At 36.4% G+C, this 15,200-nt stretch overlaps 1 protein-coding gene across 1 annotated transcript; it reads left to right on the top strand.

The window, feature by feature from the left end:
- The first annotated feature begins 529 nt into the window (after nucleotides 1–529).
- On the top strand, nucleotides 530–10,729 carry LOC114922512 (vomeronasal type-2 receptor 26-like). Its single transcript, XM_029283958.1, has 6 exons — nucleotides 530–579; nucleotides 2,851–3,028; nucleotides 4,248–5,099; nucleotides 7,840–8,067; nucleotides 8,965–9,091; nucleotides 9,831–10,729. Exons 1-6 carry the CDS (start codon nucleotides 545–547, stop codon nucleotides 10,727–10,729), a joined length of 2,319 nt encoding a protein of 772 aa, XP_029139791.1. The 5' UTR covers nucleotides 530–544.
- The last annotated feature ends 4,471 nt before the right edge of the window (nucleotides 10,730–15,200 follow it).

The following is a 15,200-nucleotide window of genomic DNA, read 5'->3' as shown; positions in this document are numbered from 1 at the left end:
AATGCATTAGGTGTTTACCCTCTCAGTTCAAACCAAAAGCAAGTTCTATTAATTTTATCTAGAATCAACCTATTCTACAAAACACTTGCAGTTCTAAATAACTGTCAATTCAATCTATCCTATAATTATCAAGATCATCATGATGCTTTCATTCTTTCATTAAAGTGAGTCCTTGGGCTGCAGCAACACTATTAAGACTAAATTGTTCTAATAATCCAGCCTCTGCCAATTAGAGGTGGAACAGCAAAAAAGATAAACATTTGCTTGACATTTGACACACCCATCTTTTGCATCAACATGTTTAATAAGAGAGTAATTATCCAGTTTTTATGATACTCAAATATCTTTGACTACTCCAACAAAGCTGGACTTCCCAGAAAGCAGATTTTAATGCAGCATAATAGTGGTGTTGATATCAGTATTAATGTTGCTAGGAATCCAGATTCTTCTTCCTATTCTTCATAAATATTACCATCCAGGGGAACTCAACATTGCTGGTATTATGTCTCAGAGTTATGTCTTTTTACATCCAATAACCTTTAAAATGGCCCCTTCGCTGGATCTCTTAGATGATATCATGTAAGGAAGTTCTCAAAAGAGAACTTAAGAGGTATTTCATTATTAGAGTTTTGTTCTGATGATATAATCATGCATAATTTATAGTATGGCATCTTTTTTCTAGATTAGGTTGATAATCTTAATCTACTGTTTATCACTTTTATTTATTTTTGTCAAAGTTAGGTACTACCCATCTTACGCACAGAGTGATTCTGGATGGTATGCAGTTAAAAACATAAAAGCATAAAAAACATAAATGCAATACATCAGTAAAAGAAGCCAGGTAGAAACAAAACTAAAACAAGTTAAAATAAGTATTATGCCAGAAAGATAAAGCTATTTTATCTTGCCACTTGCTAATCATTTTTTTTTTTTTTTTGCCTTATGGCCAATCTGGAAAGATTTTTTTTTTCCTATGTAAATATTTCCTGATGGAGTCTTCTTTATAGTTAAATGGTTCTTATCATTAGGAGATTATTTCTGGTGTGCAACCAAAATCTGCTTTCTAATAATTTAAACATTATGGTTTTTTATTTTGTCTTCTGGAACAAGTTTGAACATTTCAGCCATGTCTTGTATAGAACAAGCCTTCTGATATATGAAGGCACCCAACAGCCATAGATATTGCCTTGTGCCTCTTGTCATACCAAATGTATTATTCCCCTTATCTGAATATATGTAGTTTCAGGGAACATACTTAATCAACTTTGGCTAGTCTCACAATAGGTGTGTGTGTGGGGGGGGGGGGTTTGAACATGATTATATCTTGGAGGGAAAATCTAAGACAGTTGATCTAACTAACTGCCTAAGCTGATTGGAGTGGGAATTCAAGAGAAAAAAAAGTCCTAGAATAAGCATTACAATTTGAATGCTATAATGTTGTTAGAAAAATACTTGAGGACAATATAGGTTGAATCAAGGGCATCTTTATATTAGATAGAGGAGAGGTTTAAAAAAAACACATACAGGAACATGTATGATAAAACAGAGTTGTTATTGGGTTTATATGCAAAATATAAACCCAATATAGCACCTAACCTAAACCTAAACAGAGAAACTCTTTTTTTAAAAAAAAATGCAATGTTTATTAAAGATGTTTTCAACAGAATAATAACAATATAAATTTTGAATTGACAAAAAGAAAACTAGGGAAAGGTAATAAGAAAGTGGGAAAAAAAAGGATTTGGAAAGAAAGAAAAAGAAAAAAAAGTAATAAAGAAGTGGCTTCTGATTTTTTTTAATAACAGTTATAAGTACATACTTTATATATTTTACCCCCTCTCTAAGCTTACATCATAATTCCCTTCTGTCCATAATATACTATTTCTATTTATCAAAGCCATGTCACCAGTTTATTTTTTTTCTTTTCCAGGAAAAAGTCAATAAGGGGTTTCCAATCACTAATAAATGTAGTCATTGACCTTTCTCTAAGCAAACAAATTAAATTTGCCATCTCTGCTAATTCTATCATCTTCACCAATCATCCCTCTGCTGCAGATATTTCAGGGACTTCTCATTTTTGTGCATAAATCTTGCAGCAGAGATAATCTTCCATGGTTCCATGGCAAAACAAATCCAAATGTTTAGCAAGTGGCAAGACAAAATAGAGTTATCTTTCTGGATATATATTTATATTTAAAATTCCTTGTGTTTTTATGTATTTGAACCCAAAGTTTTCTGATTTTCTAAAATCTACCAATCATGATAAAATGGTCCTTCATGTTGTCCACATTTCAAACACAAATTTAGAGTACTTTTATACATTCTAGATAAAGATCTATTACATATTGTTAATATGGCACTTTTTAAATCTACATTGACTTTAACTTTATTGAACCACAGAAAACTATGCCATCCAAACTATGTATTGTGCCCTTCTAACATTATTTTATTTCTCAGCAACATGAATTCTTCCATCCAAACTAAAGAGCAGGTTGGAAAATGCAACTTCAAAACAGGCAATGCCAAGTCTCCTCATTTCTTTGCATCTTGAAGGGCTTTTTATCTGTTTTCGGTTTTTGCCCCTGCCATATGAACCTAAATATATGTATTTTGCCTTTGCTTAAAATGATGTGTTGGCTACCAAAATAGGTACTGTTTGAAACAAAAGCATCATTCTAGATGATGGCTTTGTTTTTATCATAGAGTTTCTCTCCAATAATACATCTACTTTTTTAGGATTTTGGCTCAGAATTACCAACATATTCTGGCTCTGGCATTTGCAATAAAAGAAATCAATGAAAACCCACACATTTTGCCAAACATCACTCTGGGATTCCAGATCTATAACAGTCATTTGAGTGCAAGCTCAACTTATCTTGCCTCAATGGAACTTTTCTCTACCTGGAAGAAGTTCATTCCAAATTATAAGTGTGATAGCAGGAGTAGTGCAGTTGCAGTCATTGGAGGACCTGACTCAAATGTATGCCGCCATATGGCCACCATTTTAAGTATCTATAAGATTTCGCAGGTAAGTACTTTCTAGGTTCTCCTGGGCTTTCTTGGTTGCCAACTTTGTTTCCTCACTACCTAATAGTATTTCATTACTTAATTTTAACTCTTCTGTGTTCACGATTCTCTTTGTCCTGGCTTTTTTTTTGTGTTGTTGATTATGCATTGCTATTTATACATGTTAATGATTACATTTTGGCAGTTCCAATGTTGTATTTTTGTTTTGCTGTAATTTGGATTGCTATTTTTTAAAAAATGGTTGCTATGTTCATTTTCTAAGTAAATTTATTTGAGTACATTACATGAAGAAACAGAATATACATTTCTGGAATTCATTAAAAACACGATTGAATAAACTTTGTTTTGACAAAAGCTTGATATCTGGAGTTTAAATATGAAGTGGACATTTGACTTGATTTCATGTTTTGAATACAAGGATTTATCTAAAATTAGAGCAGGATAGTCCACAATGCAGAGTACAGTTCCACCTTGATCTAGTAAAGTTGTGTTTTGCAAGCAGGATTATTTTCACCTGAAATAGGTGAAAATAGATGATAGATAGATAGATAGATAGATAGATAGATAGATAGATAGATAGATAGATAGATAGATAATTAACAAATGATAGATGACACACACACACACACAGAGAGAGAGAGAGAGAGAGAGAGAGAGAGAGAGAGAGAGAGAGAGAGAGAGAGAGAGAGAGAGAGAGATGGAACTGCACTTGACAAGTAGATAATAATCTCTCAGTAGTTTTGCAAATAGTTAATAATTTCTCCTCTCTCTGAGTAAATTTCTGACAATCACAATTTAAAAAATATGCCATTTCAGAAAATGCCATTTATCTATTTAATTTCAGCAGATAAAATTATAACTGTCCAACACTGGAAAACTCAAGAAAATATAACAGTTGAAATGTGGATTAACATAGCCTCTTTAATTGCCACATTAGAAAAAAATTAGACATGAGAGACAGTTATCACATTTTTATCAAATTTTATGAATTTTATGGATTTCTTCAGGATCAATAAGCTATAATATTATAATAGTTTATAGTGCATATGTGATACATTTGCTCTTTATTTACATGTTAGTATATTTTGTTCTTTTATTTTCTATTTTCTTTTTCTATGCAACTTGGATTTGTGTTAATTTGTGTGTATGTATACATATATGCACACATATACATATTAATGTATTTTGCAAACCTGCTCTCCTTTTCAAATCTCCTTTAGCTTATGTATGGTTCTTCTCCAGCAATGGATAACAAACATGAAGAAGCGTTTGCTCAACAGATGTTTCCAAACTGGACTCATCAATACAATGGAATTCTTCACTTACTTCTATATTTCAGGTGGACATGGATAGGGGTGCTTTATGTTGAAGATGAGAATGGGGAAAGGCTTGTGCAAAAAGTCCTTCCCTTTTTTTCTCAGAGTGGCATTTGCTTTGATTTTATTCAAAACTTACCCAAACACAGTTTTTCTAGTAACACATTTAATCTTGTAGAAAAAGGGGTTGAAACCTATAAGATAACTGAGCGAAGCAGTTACAATGTCTTATTCACGCACGGAGAACTGCAGACAATGCTAGTTTTCAGAGTATTTATTGCACTTTCAGAATATGATAGATTGACTAAGGCTGAGAGTAAAGTTTGGATCATGACTGCTCAGATGGACTTCACATCCCTCCCTTTTCAAAGGAATACGGGCATAGACTTCCTTCAGGGTGCTCTCGCTTTGGCAATTCACTCTGAGGAGATATTGGGATTCCAAACATTTCTTCAGACCAGGAAACCTAGCTCAGAAAAAGAAGATGGCTTTCTCCAGTTATTTTGGGAAAGTGTATTTGGATGTTCCTTGTCTAACCCAAACTCAAATGATGGACCTGAGAGGACCTGCACTGGAGAGGAGGAGCTGAACATTCTCCCTGATTCTGTTTTTGAGAATAGAATGACTGCTCATAGCTATAGTATCTACAATGCTATCCATACTGTGGCACACACCCTGCACTTAATACATGTGATGAACTCCAAACAACACACCTTGTCAAAAGAGAAGAAGCTTCTTGATCAACATTCATGGCAGGTAAAACCAAATGGAAAATATGTACATGTAACAAGTTTAAAACTACTTAGGAAATAAGGTGTTAGACTGGATGAAGATCTTTCTTCCTTTCTATTTCACCAATAGTCTTGCATGACTTTGGACTTCAAAGAATTTGGTGATGCCTATTGATGATATTTGCTGTTGTACTGTTTGTATGTGATTTCGAGTTTATTTCTTATATTAAATGGGTTATATATGAGTACAAAAAACCTTTCATTCCAGCTCTCAGATTCATCTTATGTTAACTGATTAGTAGAATGTTTATTATGATGTCTACTTTAACCACTTAGCAAACATTAAACAATTCCAGCCCTAAGGGATGTCATGGTGGCTTGCTTCCTTCATGAACTGTTAGGATCTATGGATGATCTATGCAGGGTTTCTTCCCCCCCCCCCTTTCTGAAGCTGATGTTATTGAATGAAGGCTAGAGCTGAATTGCAATCTTAAGCAAACCAAAGACAGAGTTTTCTATTTTTGCCTCTGCAAAGAAATATTAGCCGTTTCCTATTATTATTATTAATAAAAATAATATGACCTGTTCACAGCAAATAAACAGATTAAAAACAAGAAAATAGTAACAATCATCAGAGGGATAGATTCTAACCAGCAGAATAGATCCTAAAGCAATAAGAAAGCATTTATTTATTTATTTTTAATATCTTGACTCAAGAATCCAACTACAGTTACATGGAGGGAAGTGTATAGTGGGGTGCCCCAGGGCTCTGTTCTGGGCCCAGTGCTCTTCAACATCTTCATCAACAATCTGGACGAGGGGATAGATGGGAAACTCATCAAATTTGCAGACGAAACCAAGCTGGCAGGAATAGCCAACACTCCAGAAGACAGGCTTAGGATACAGGAGGATCTGGACAGACTTGAACACTGGGCACTATCTAACAAAATGAAATTCAATGGTGAAAAAAGTAAGGTTCTACATTTAGGCAAGAAAAACCAAATGTACAGGTATAGTATAGGGGGTACCTTGCTCAATAGTAATAACTGTGAGAGGGACCTCGGAGTCCTAGTGGACAATCATTTAAATATGAGCCAGCAGTGTGCTGCAGCTGCCAAAAAAGCCAACACAGTGCTAGGCTGCATTAACAGAGGGATAGAATCAAGATCACGTGAAGTATTAATACCACTTTACAATGCCTTGGTAAGGCCACCCTTGGAATATTGCATCCAGTTTTGGTCACCACGATGTAAAAAAGATGTTGAGACTCTAGAAAGAGTACAGAGAAGAGCAACAAAGATGATTAGGGGACTGGAGGCTAAAACATATAAGGAATGGTTGCTGGAATTGAGTATGTCTAGTTTAATGAAGAGAAGGACGAGGGGGGACATGATAGCAGTGTTCCAATATCTCAGGGGCTGCCACAAAGAAGAGGGAGTCAAGCTATTTTCCAAAGCGTCTGAATGCAGGACATGAAGCAATGGGTGGAAACTAACCAAAGAGAGAAGCAACCTAGAATTAAGGAGAAACTTCCTGACAGTTAGAACAATTAACCAGTGGAACAACCTACCTCCAGAAGCGGGGAATGCTCCAACACTGGAAGTTTTTAAGAAGAAACTGGACAGCCATTTGTCCGAAATGGTATAGCGTTTCCTGCCTGAGCAGGAGGTTGGACTAGATGACCTCCAAGGTCCCTTCCAACTTTATCATTATTATTATTAACAACATGAATAAAATAAATGTGTACCACAATATATTCACAATGACAATGAAAATAATCTTTTACAAGTATACTAACTTAAACCTATCTACCATATAGCTTTACTAAACAATTTGTACTAAAACAGCCCTATTACCATTCTCAACATCTGTTTATCACCCTTACCCCAAATAAACCTTGTTTATTGAACAAACAAGGTTTCAAATCCTTCTTATATACCTTTCAAAATCTTATACAGTTTATCTAAGGATATGTAAACCCAAAATAATGAATTTCTCCAAGTTAAAATTTTACTTCTTTATGGAAACTCTTTAGGGTGAAGTAGTCTTTTATATAGGAAATGGATAGATAATGTCACTGAGAAGCCTTTGCTACAGGATCCTGGTAGATGAAATTCCTTTTGAAATAGCATCCTCAGCAAGGCCTGTCTCCCAGATCTTCCTAGAGTGGGAATGAGATTTTTTTTTTTTTTTTAGGATTCTGAACAATTACAAGTTGTATCTAATTGCATGGATTCGGTATCTGTACCAACTTAGATATCTTTACAGTCATGGAGATTTTTGGTTTAACAATGTCATGAGAGCTGTAGTAGACTAAACCATGACAAGATTAATTCATCCCTGGATTAACTCCTGAAAATCCCATCCTGAAAGTTCCTCAATTGGAAAATCTGTCAGAATGACACAGAACAGAGCAATATGGAAGGTTTGTTATACTCTTTAAAAATGAGAGGCTGTGTGGTTTCGAAAAGGCTTTTTACTCAAAGCATAAACAAAACAAAGGACCTCTTCAATGTTTTGCACAGCCTTAACAAAAGGAGTAGAAAATGAAAGATTCAGTAAAGTTGTTATACTACTGATACTCCAAACATTGTTCATAGAATAGTTGTTTGTACTTTGTACCTCTTGCATGTTTCCCTCCCTCCCTCTCCTTCCTTCCTTCCTTCCTTCCTTCCTTCCTTCCTTCCTTCCTTCCTTCCTTCCTAAAAATAGCACATCCTCCACTTATTAGTTATCCTTATGAATTTTCTCCCTTTATATTTTAGTTACATCACTTTCTAAGAAAAGTTTCATTTAACAACAGTGCTGGAGAAAAGATTTATTTTGACCAAAATGGTGAAAGAATAGCTGCATTTGATATTATCAACTGGGTGACATTTCCAAACAATTCTTTTCTTAGAGTCAAAGTTGGAAAGATAGTTCCACATGTGTCATCAAATACTTCATTCACCATTGACGAGAATAATATTGTATGGCCTAGCAAGTTCAATCAGGTATAAGTTAATGCATTTGTTCTGGGTTTCCAGATCTTTTCACCAAAGAAAAATTGGATTGCACAGAGTCAGTCTTAACAATAGGTAGTGCTAACATTATGGTGGTGTGGATGGTGTTGTTGCAGTAGCTGTTGTGTATGCTATATTTGCAGCACACATTTGAAGATCCTTTAAACATTTAGAGAGTTCTGGTGACATGCACCATGAAGCATCATTTTATAAAAATTATCTTTAATTTCAAACCTTTTGACCACATATTCTCCCACTGATCCCAATGTATATATTACAACCAAAGAACTTAGCCCATTTTATCATTCCTTCTTTTACTTCTTCTGTTTCATATTTCAGTAAAAGTTTAGGCATCTTAGCAATAACATGTTCATCATTTGTACACAATTTCATTTCAAATTCAGTCTTACATTGCTCAAAACCAAAAGTTCTCTTATCTACTTTAAATCTTTCTACTAACTCATGTATAAAACCCATTGATTTGAACATCCTTCTATCACCAGTTTTTCTTTTGCTGTTACTTTACATTTCTCTTCTATCAAATGCTTCCTATGCTGAGAGCTACAAAGGTATTTTAAAGTACAGCCTAGGTTTATATTTGTTGCACATACTCAGTAAATCTAACAAACTTATTTTTAATATTTACATTAACCTTAGCTTTATTGTATCATAGATATCTATGCCACCCAAATCTTAAATTATGCCCTTCTAACTCCAGATTTATCAGTAACATTCATCCTTTTATTCAGACCAAATAGCAAGCTGCCACATACAAATTCAAATCAGGTAAGCCAACCCTTTTTTTTTTTTTTTGCCTTTTTCCCTCCAACACAAATTAAATATATCTGTCATTGTTTAAATGGTGTCTTTCTATTTTTTTACCTTCAGACCTGTCCCATTTCAATATGCAATGACAACTGCTTTAAAGGTTTTAGTAAGAGAAAAAAGGAAGGCCTGCCATTTTGTTGCTATGATTGCTTTCCTTGTCCAAAAGGGAAGATTTCAAATCAGGAGGGTAAGAACCTAATGTATTAATGGGTCAGAAACATTTGTTGTGTAAATATAGATACAGAAACAAATACAGATATGAGAACCAATTTGATATGGTGGTTAAGACACCAGGCTAGAATCTAGGAGACCATAAGCTCTAGTCCCACCTTTTGGTATGAAATCAGCTAGATGACTTTGACGCTCTGGTCTTGGAAAGAAGAAAATGGCAAACCAATTCCTAAAATATTTACACCAAGAGTTAATACTGTCTTCAAAACTCTCTCACATGCACACAAACACATCCACCCCCACCCCCACCCCACACAATATTGATAGATATATGTAAGGTGCAAAGCTGACCTTATATTTTAACAGTTGTTCAATTAAATCATGATGGTAGCATCTGCAGATGAAGATATAGTCCTATATAACCTCTGATATGCATGATATTGTTTTGTGTATATTGTTAAAACTATAAGAAACCAGGTTACACATATAACATGAATAAAATGCATTGCGTATAAAACAGACAGAACAAAATACCAAGGATGTCCTTAGGAAATAATAATTTTCAGATATATGATAGTGACTTATACAATGGGGTTACTAAATATTCCAATTTATAAACCAATACTTCCCAGCCAATAGCATATTAATTCAGTGAGGGGAAAGACTAAAGCTGTCTCTTTTAGATGCATCTTAACTGATTTTTTAAGGACTTTGGCAATATGACATATTGATGGTAGACATGAATTCTCTTTCAGACATGGATGATTGCATTCAGTGCCCAGAAGGACAATTTCCAAATCATGGACAGGATGGATGTCTTCCGAAAGAAATAATCTATTTGTCACACAAAGAATCATTAGGGATTAGTTTGACCATTCTTGCACTCTCACTTTTTTTAATCACAGCATTGGTGTTTGGACTTTTTATAAAGTACCAAGACACTCCCATTGTCAAAGCCAACAACAGGAATCTCACTTATACTCTCCTTGTTTCTCTCCTGCTCTCATTCCTTTGTGCTTTACTGTTCATTGGCCAGCCTGAGAAGGTGATGTGTCTTATTCGACAAAGTGCTTTTGGCATCATCTTTACAATAGCTGTGTCATGCGTCTTGGGTAAAACTGTAATTGTGGTTCTAGCTTTTAAAGCCACCAAGCCTAATTCCAAAATAAGGAAGTGGATGGGGAAACCTCTGGCCAACTCCATTGTTTTTTCCTGCTTTTTTCTTCAAATAATTATTTGTATAACATGGCTGGCTGTCGCTCCTCCATTTCCAGATCTTGACATGCATTCTTTACCTGAAGAAATTATATTAGAATGTAATGAAGGCTCAAATGTCATGTTTTACTGTGTCCTCAGCTTTATGGGTTTCTTGGCTGTTGTGAGCTTCATAGTAGCTTTTCTAGCCAGGACACTGCCTGATACTTTTAATGAAGCCAAGTTTATCACCTTCAGCATGCTAATATTCTGCGCTGTTTGGTTGTCTTTTTTCCCAGCTTATTTAAGTACCAAGGGGAAATATATGGTGGCTGTGGAGATCTTCTCCATCCTGGCCTCCAATGCTGGCCTACTGATTTGTATTTTTCTTCCAAAAATCTATATCATTATAGTGAAACCTGAATTAAATAATAAGGAACTGCTCAGAAGAAAGCACTAAAGACTTATGGCATTCGGCTAACAATTTAAAAATAATATAGATTCTAAACAATGAATAGAATAAACCATTACTGGCTTCTCCTTTAGATTCAGTGAGCTATTAACAATGTTTTTTGTAGTCTAAATGCCACTTCCAGCAGTTAGCTGTATACATGAACATTTTAAATTAATATAAAATGAACTAGGTTCACCTCTTTCAGTTCCCCACCTTAAAATGTTTAGAGAGCCGGTATGCAATGGTGGGAGGATTTAATTGTCCATAGGTAAAATTTCCTATGCAAGTCTGGATATAAAGTCCCAGATCATGTGAACAGCTTTATTCTGAGCCAAGTGACTCTGATTATCTTGATTTTGTAGACGTACCAGCTAAATACAGGGATAACTATGAAGGAAGGAGGCAGATGTTTGTTCTTGGTTCTATTATCTATGAGGATTTAAATAGTCATACAGATCAAATTTTAGGGAGGCCAATGGGCTGTACTCCAAGAAACTTTTGATAAGCTTGTAATTTCAATATCTGTTTCCAGTATCCATTTTTTTCTGTTGTGGTTAATGATTAGCTGACTGATTAGCTTGCTTCATTCATTCATTCATTCATTCATTCATTCATTCATTCATTCATTCATTCATTCATTCATTCATTCATTCCACTCAGTAAATGATTTATTTTGCCTGATTAAAATGTGATACTCAGTTAACAATCCTTTATTTATTTATTTATTTATTCATTCATTCATTCATTCATTCATTCATTTATTTATTTATTTATTTATTTATTTATTTATTTATTTGTTTGTTTGTTTGTTTGTTTGTTTGTTTGTTTGTTTGTTTGTACTAATAAAGTGTTTCAATACCAGTTAATTCTAAGTGGCAGTTACTCCAATACAATAAAAAAATTAAACCATAAAACAGACCATGGTGGTTGTGATGGTGGGATCACATTCAGCAACGTTCTGAGGAAAGACATGTTAAATAACAACAGATGTCTCATTATTTTATCAGTCCCCCAAAGGCTTTCTAAATAGCCAGAAATTAGTGGCTTTCCTATGTACCAGCAGAGTTCATCCTGAGTAGGATGGAACCCAGGGTATGACAGAACCCTGTTCTCAAAGAGAAAGGTTTTCTGAAACTTGCCCCTGAAGAATGAGGAGAAACTACAGCCAAACAATTTCATCATACTTAACTCCTGGAGGTGGTCCAAAACAGAGCTAAGAGATCACTTAGAATCAGGAGGTCTGCATGCCCCTTAATCTGGTTTTAGCATAGTACATCAATGTGGTCTAATGTGGTTTAATATTCTTGCTTGATCCCAGTTTGAAACTAGCACTGATAATCCATTTCTTCAAGTGCTTTTCATAACTACTGATCCACAACTTTCTGCAGAAAGAGGAAGTTGGAGAGTGTTTTATAATTATCAAAAACAACTAGGCTGAGCAATTACTTCTTGAGGAAGGGCACATATTGCACTGTGCAGAAGTCTTGGCCCACCATTAGATTTATTTTTGTAGCAATGGTATAATGACCATATATAATTATGTCCCAGTCTCCTTATTAAAATACAACCAAAAATACAGGAAATTTGTACAGGTAGTCCTCGACTTAACAACAGTTTGTTTAGTGACCATTCAAAGTTATAACAGCATCGAAAAAGGGGACTTATGGCCATTTTTCATACTTACAACCATTGCATCCCCATGGTCATGTGATCAAAATTCAGATGCTTGGCAACTGACTCATATTTATGATGGTTGCAGTGTCTGGGGGTCATGTGATTACCTTTTGCAACTGTCAGGACCCACCCCACTTTGAACCTTAAGAAGACAGAACTCTTGGAATATTTCTTCCAACAGGCATCTTTATTAAGGGAAAATAGCTGCAGGCATTCTAGACAGGACTTGGGGATCCCTTAAAACCTTGGTTCAAGGTTTTAAGGGATCCCCAACAGCCCCACCCCACCCCACCGTCCTTCCAGCGGCAATCCCAGGTGTTACATTTCCATCCCCTTTTTCCTCACTGCCGGTGGAAAGGAAACTTCAGAGGGGAGTAGATGAAAGCTGATAGCCCTATTGTTGTTGATGAGTCCTTTTGGTGGTATCCACATTCAGTCCCTTTGAAGTTGTGCCGAAGGAAGTGAGGGCCATAAAACCCCTTTGTTCACCCCCCTTCCCTTTCATCGTATGACAGAATCCAGAGAGGGCAGAAATGGGGTTTTCCATAGTCGATAACTAGAGATTAAATATAATTGGATTCTGACATCCTGCCCCCTTAAAAATAAGAGAGATCCACCTGAAAGAAAACAAAACAGGTATAAAAATTAGTCAGGCTTGTTAGGATACTCTGTGTGAAACTTCTTTAATAGCTTCGGGGCTCTGACATGACGTTTATGGACCCACTCGTTTTGTGAGGCAGGAAGGTGTTTCCAGGCAACTAGGTACTGAGTCGCTCCGTGATATCTCCTAGAATCTAGGATTTCCTTTATTTCAAAGTGTTGTTCGCCTTCCACCATGATTGGAGGTAGTGGGGGGGGGATTTTTGGCCGTAACGATGACTGATGCTCTCTTTTCAGCAAGCTGCAATGAAAAATTGGGTGTATTTGCCTGAGATTTTTGGGTAATTCTAATTCTACTGTTACTGAGTTTATGATTCTTTTAATTGGAAAAGGCCCTATATATTTTGGTCCCAGTTTTTTACAAGGTTGTAGGGACTTCAGGTATTTTGTAGATAAGTACACCATTTCTCCTATAATGAATGGTGTAGGCTCAACCCTTTTTTTTATCTGCTTGCTCTTTGTATGCCTGCCTAGCTTCATCTAGTGCTTTTCTAACTATTGGCCAGGTGTTTTGTAATTGTTCCATCCATTCTTTCAGTGATGGAATCGCCAGTTCGTTTGGGGTTAATTCTGGCATGGGGTTGAAACTTTGACCGGTGGCTATTTGAAAAGGAGTGTAACCTGTGCTGGAGTGGACTGCATTATTGTAAGCAACTTCTGCGAAAGGGAGTAGGTCCGTCCAAGTTTTCTGCTGAAAATCAATAAAACATCTTAAATATTGCTCAAGTACTGAGTGACACCGTTCTGTTTGTCCATCTCCCTGTGGATGATGGCTAGATGTCAGTCCCTGAGTGGTCCCTAAGAGGGATAAAAATTCCTTCCAAAATGCAGACGTAAATTGCACTCCCCTATCAGAGATGATATGTTGGGGTGCCCCATGCAATCTGTAAATATGCTGGACAAAAAGATTCGCTAAGGCTTTTGCAGTGGGAATCTTTTGGCAAGGGATAAAGTGCACCTGTTTGGAAAACAGGTCCATGACCATCCAGACAACAGTATTCCCATTGCTTTCTGGTAATTCCACTATAAAATCCATGGCTATTTCCGTCCAGGGGGCTGAAGGATTTGCCACTGTTTGTAACAGTCCGGGCAATTTCCCTTGCAACCTCTTTGCTGTTGCACACTTTGGGCAGCTTCCCACATAACTTTCTATGTCCTTTTTTTATGGATGGCCACCAAAATTGCCGTTTAATTAAGTGTAATGTTTTTACAAATCCAAAATGCCCTGCTGATTTTGTGTCATGGCAAAGCTGCATGAATGTGACTCTTTGGGTTGTTGGTATATATAACTTTTCCCCCACCCAAGGCAGTCCGTCTCTCATTGTGCACACATTTTTGTTTTTCTGGAACCATTCATCTGTTTCCAAACTTTTCCGGAATTCAATTCCGGTTTGGCTACTCAGCTGTGGTTTTAATTTAGCTTGGGCTCTGGTGGTTACTGGCACTGCCAGTTGTGATTCTACCATCATCGGTTTAGAGTCAGTGGCTCGTGTGCTGTTATATTGGGGCATGCGAGATAGTGCATCTGCCACGAAGTTCTTTCCCCCCCGGCAAATGCTTGAGCATAAATTGGAATTGGTGAAAATGTTGGGACCAGCGGGCTTGCTTGGGGTTGAGCTTCTTGGGTGTTTTCAGGGCTTCCAAATTTTTGAGGTCAGTCCACACCTGGAAAGGGATTTTGTTGCCTTCAAGGAACTGGCGCCACATGAGTAATGACCAACGTATCCCGTATGCCTCTTTCTCCCACACAGGCCAGCGCTGTTCCGTTTCCGTGAGTTTCTTGGATGTATATGCACAGAGTTGCAATACCCCTTCATTGTTTTCTTGTAATAGTACAGCCCCCACTGCCTCACCACTTGCATCCGCCTATATTACGAAGGGCTTATCCATGTCTGGGTGCCTCAGAACTGGTTCGGCAGAAAAAAGTCTCTTTAATCTCTCAAACGCTGCTTAGCACTCCATTGTCCATGTTAGTGGCTGGCTAGGTTTTATTGAGGATGTTCCCTTCATTTTTAGTAAGTTCGTGAGGGGCAGGGCTATCTGGGCAAATGAGGGGATGAATTGGCGGTAAAAGTTTGCAAAGCCCAGGAAACTTTGCAGTTGCTTTCTTGTGCGGGGTGGTGCCCATTCTAATACTGCTCTG

Source organism: Protobothrops mucrosquamatus, unplaced genomic scaffold, assembly GCF_001527695.2.
Source record: "Protobothrops mucrosquamatus isolate PMUCROS unplaced genomic scaffold, P.Mucros_1.0 scaffold303, whole genome shotgun sequence".
NCBI classification, from domain to species: Eukaryota; Metazoa; Chordata; class Lepidosauria; order Squamata; family Viperidae; genus Protobothrops; species Protobothrops mucrosquamatus.
Note: the sequence above shows the minus strand (reverse complement) of the source record. Positions and strands in the feature narration are given on the sequence as shown.

Coding starts and splice junctions, on each gene's coding strand:
- LOC114922512 (XM_029283958.1), top strand. CDS start 545: ATGGCCCCTTCGCTGGATCTCTTAGATGATATCAT. Junction 580..2,850: donor GATCTCTTAGATGATATCAT/GTAAGGAAGTTC, acceptor GATCTATAACAG/TCATTTGAGTGCAAGCTCAA. Junction 8,068..8,964: donor GGCCTAGCAAGTTCAATCAG/GTATAAGTTAAT, acceptor TTTTACCTTCAG/ACCTGTCCCATTTCAATATG.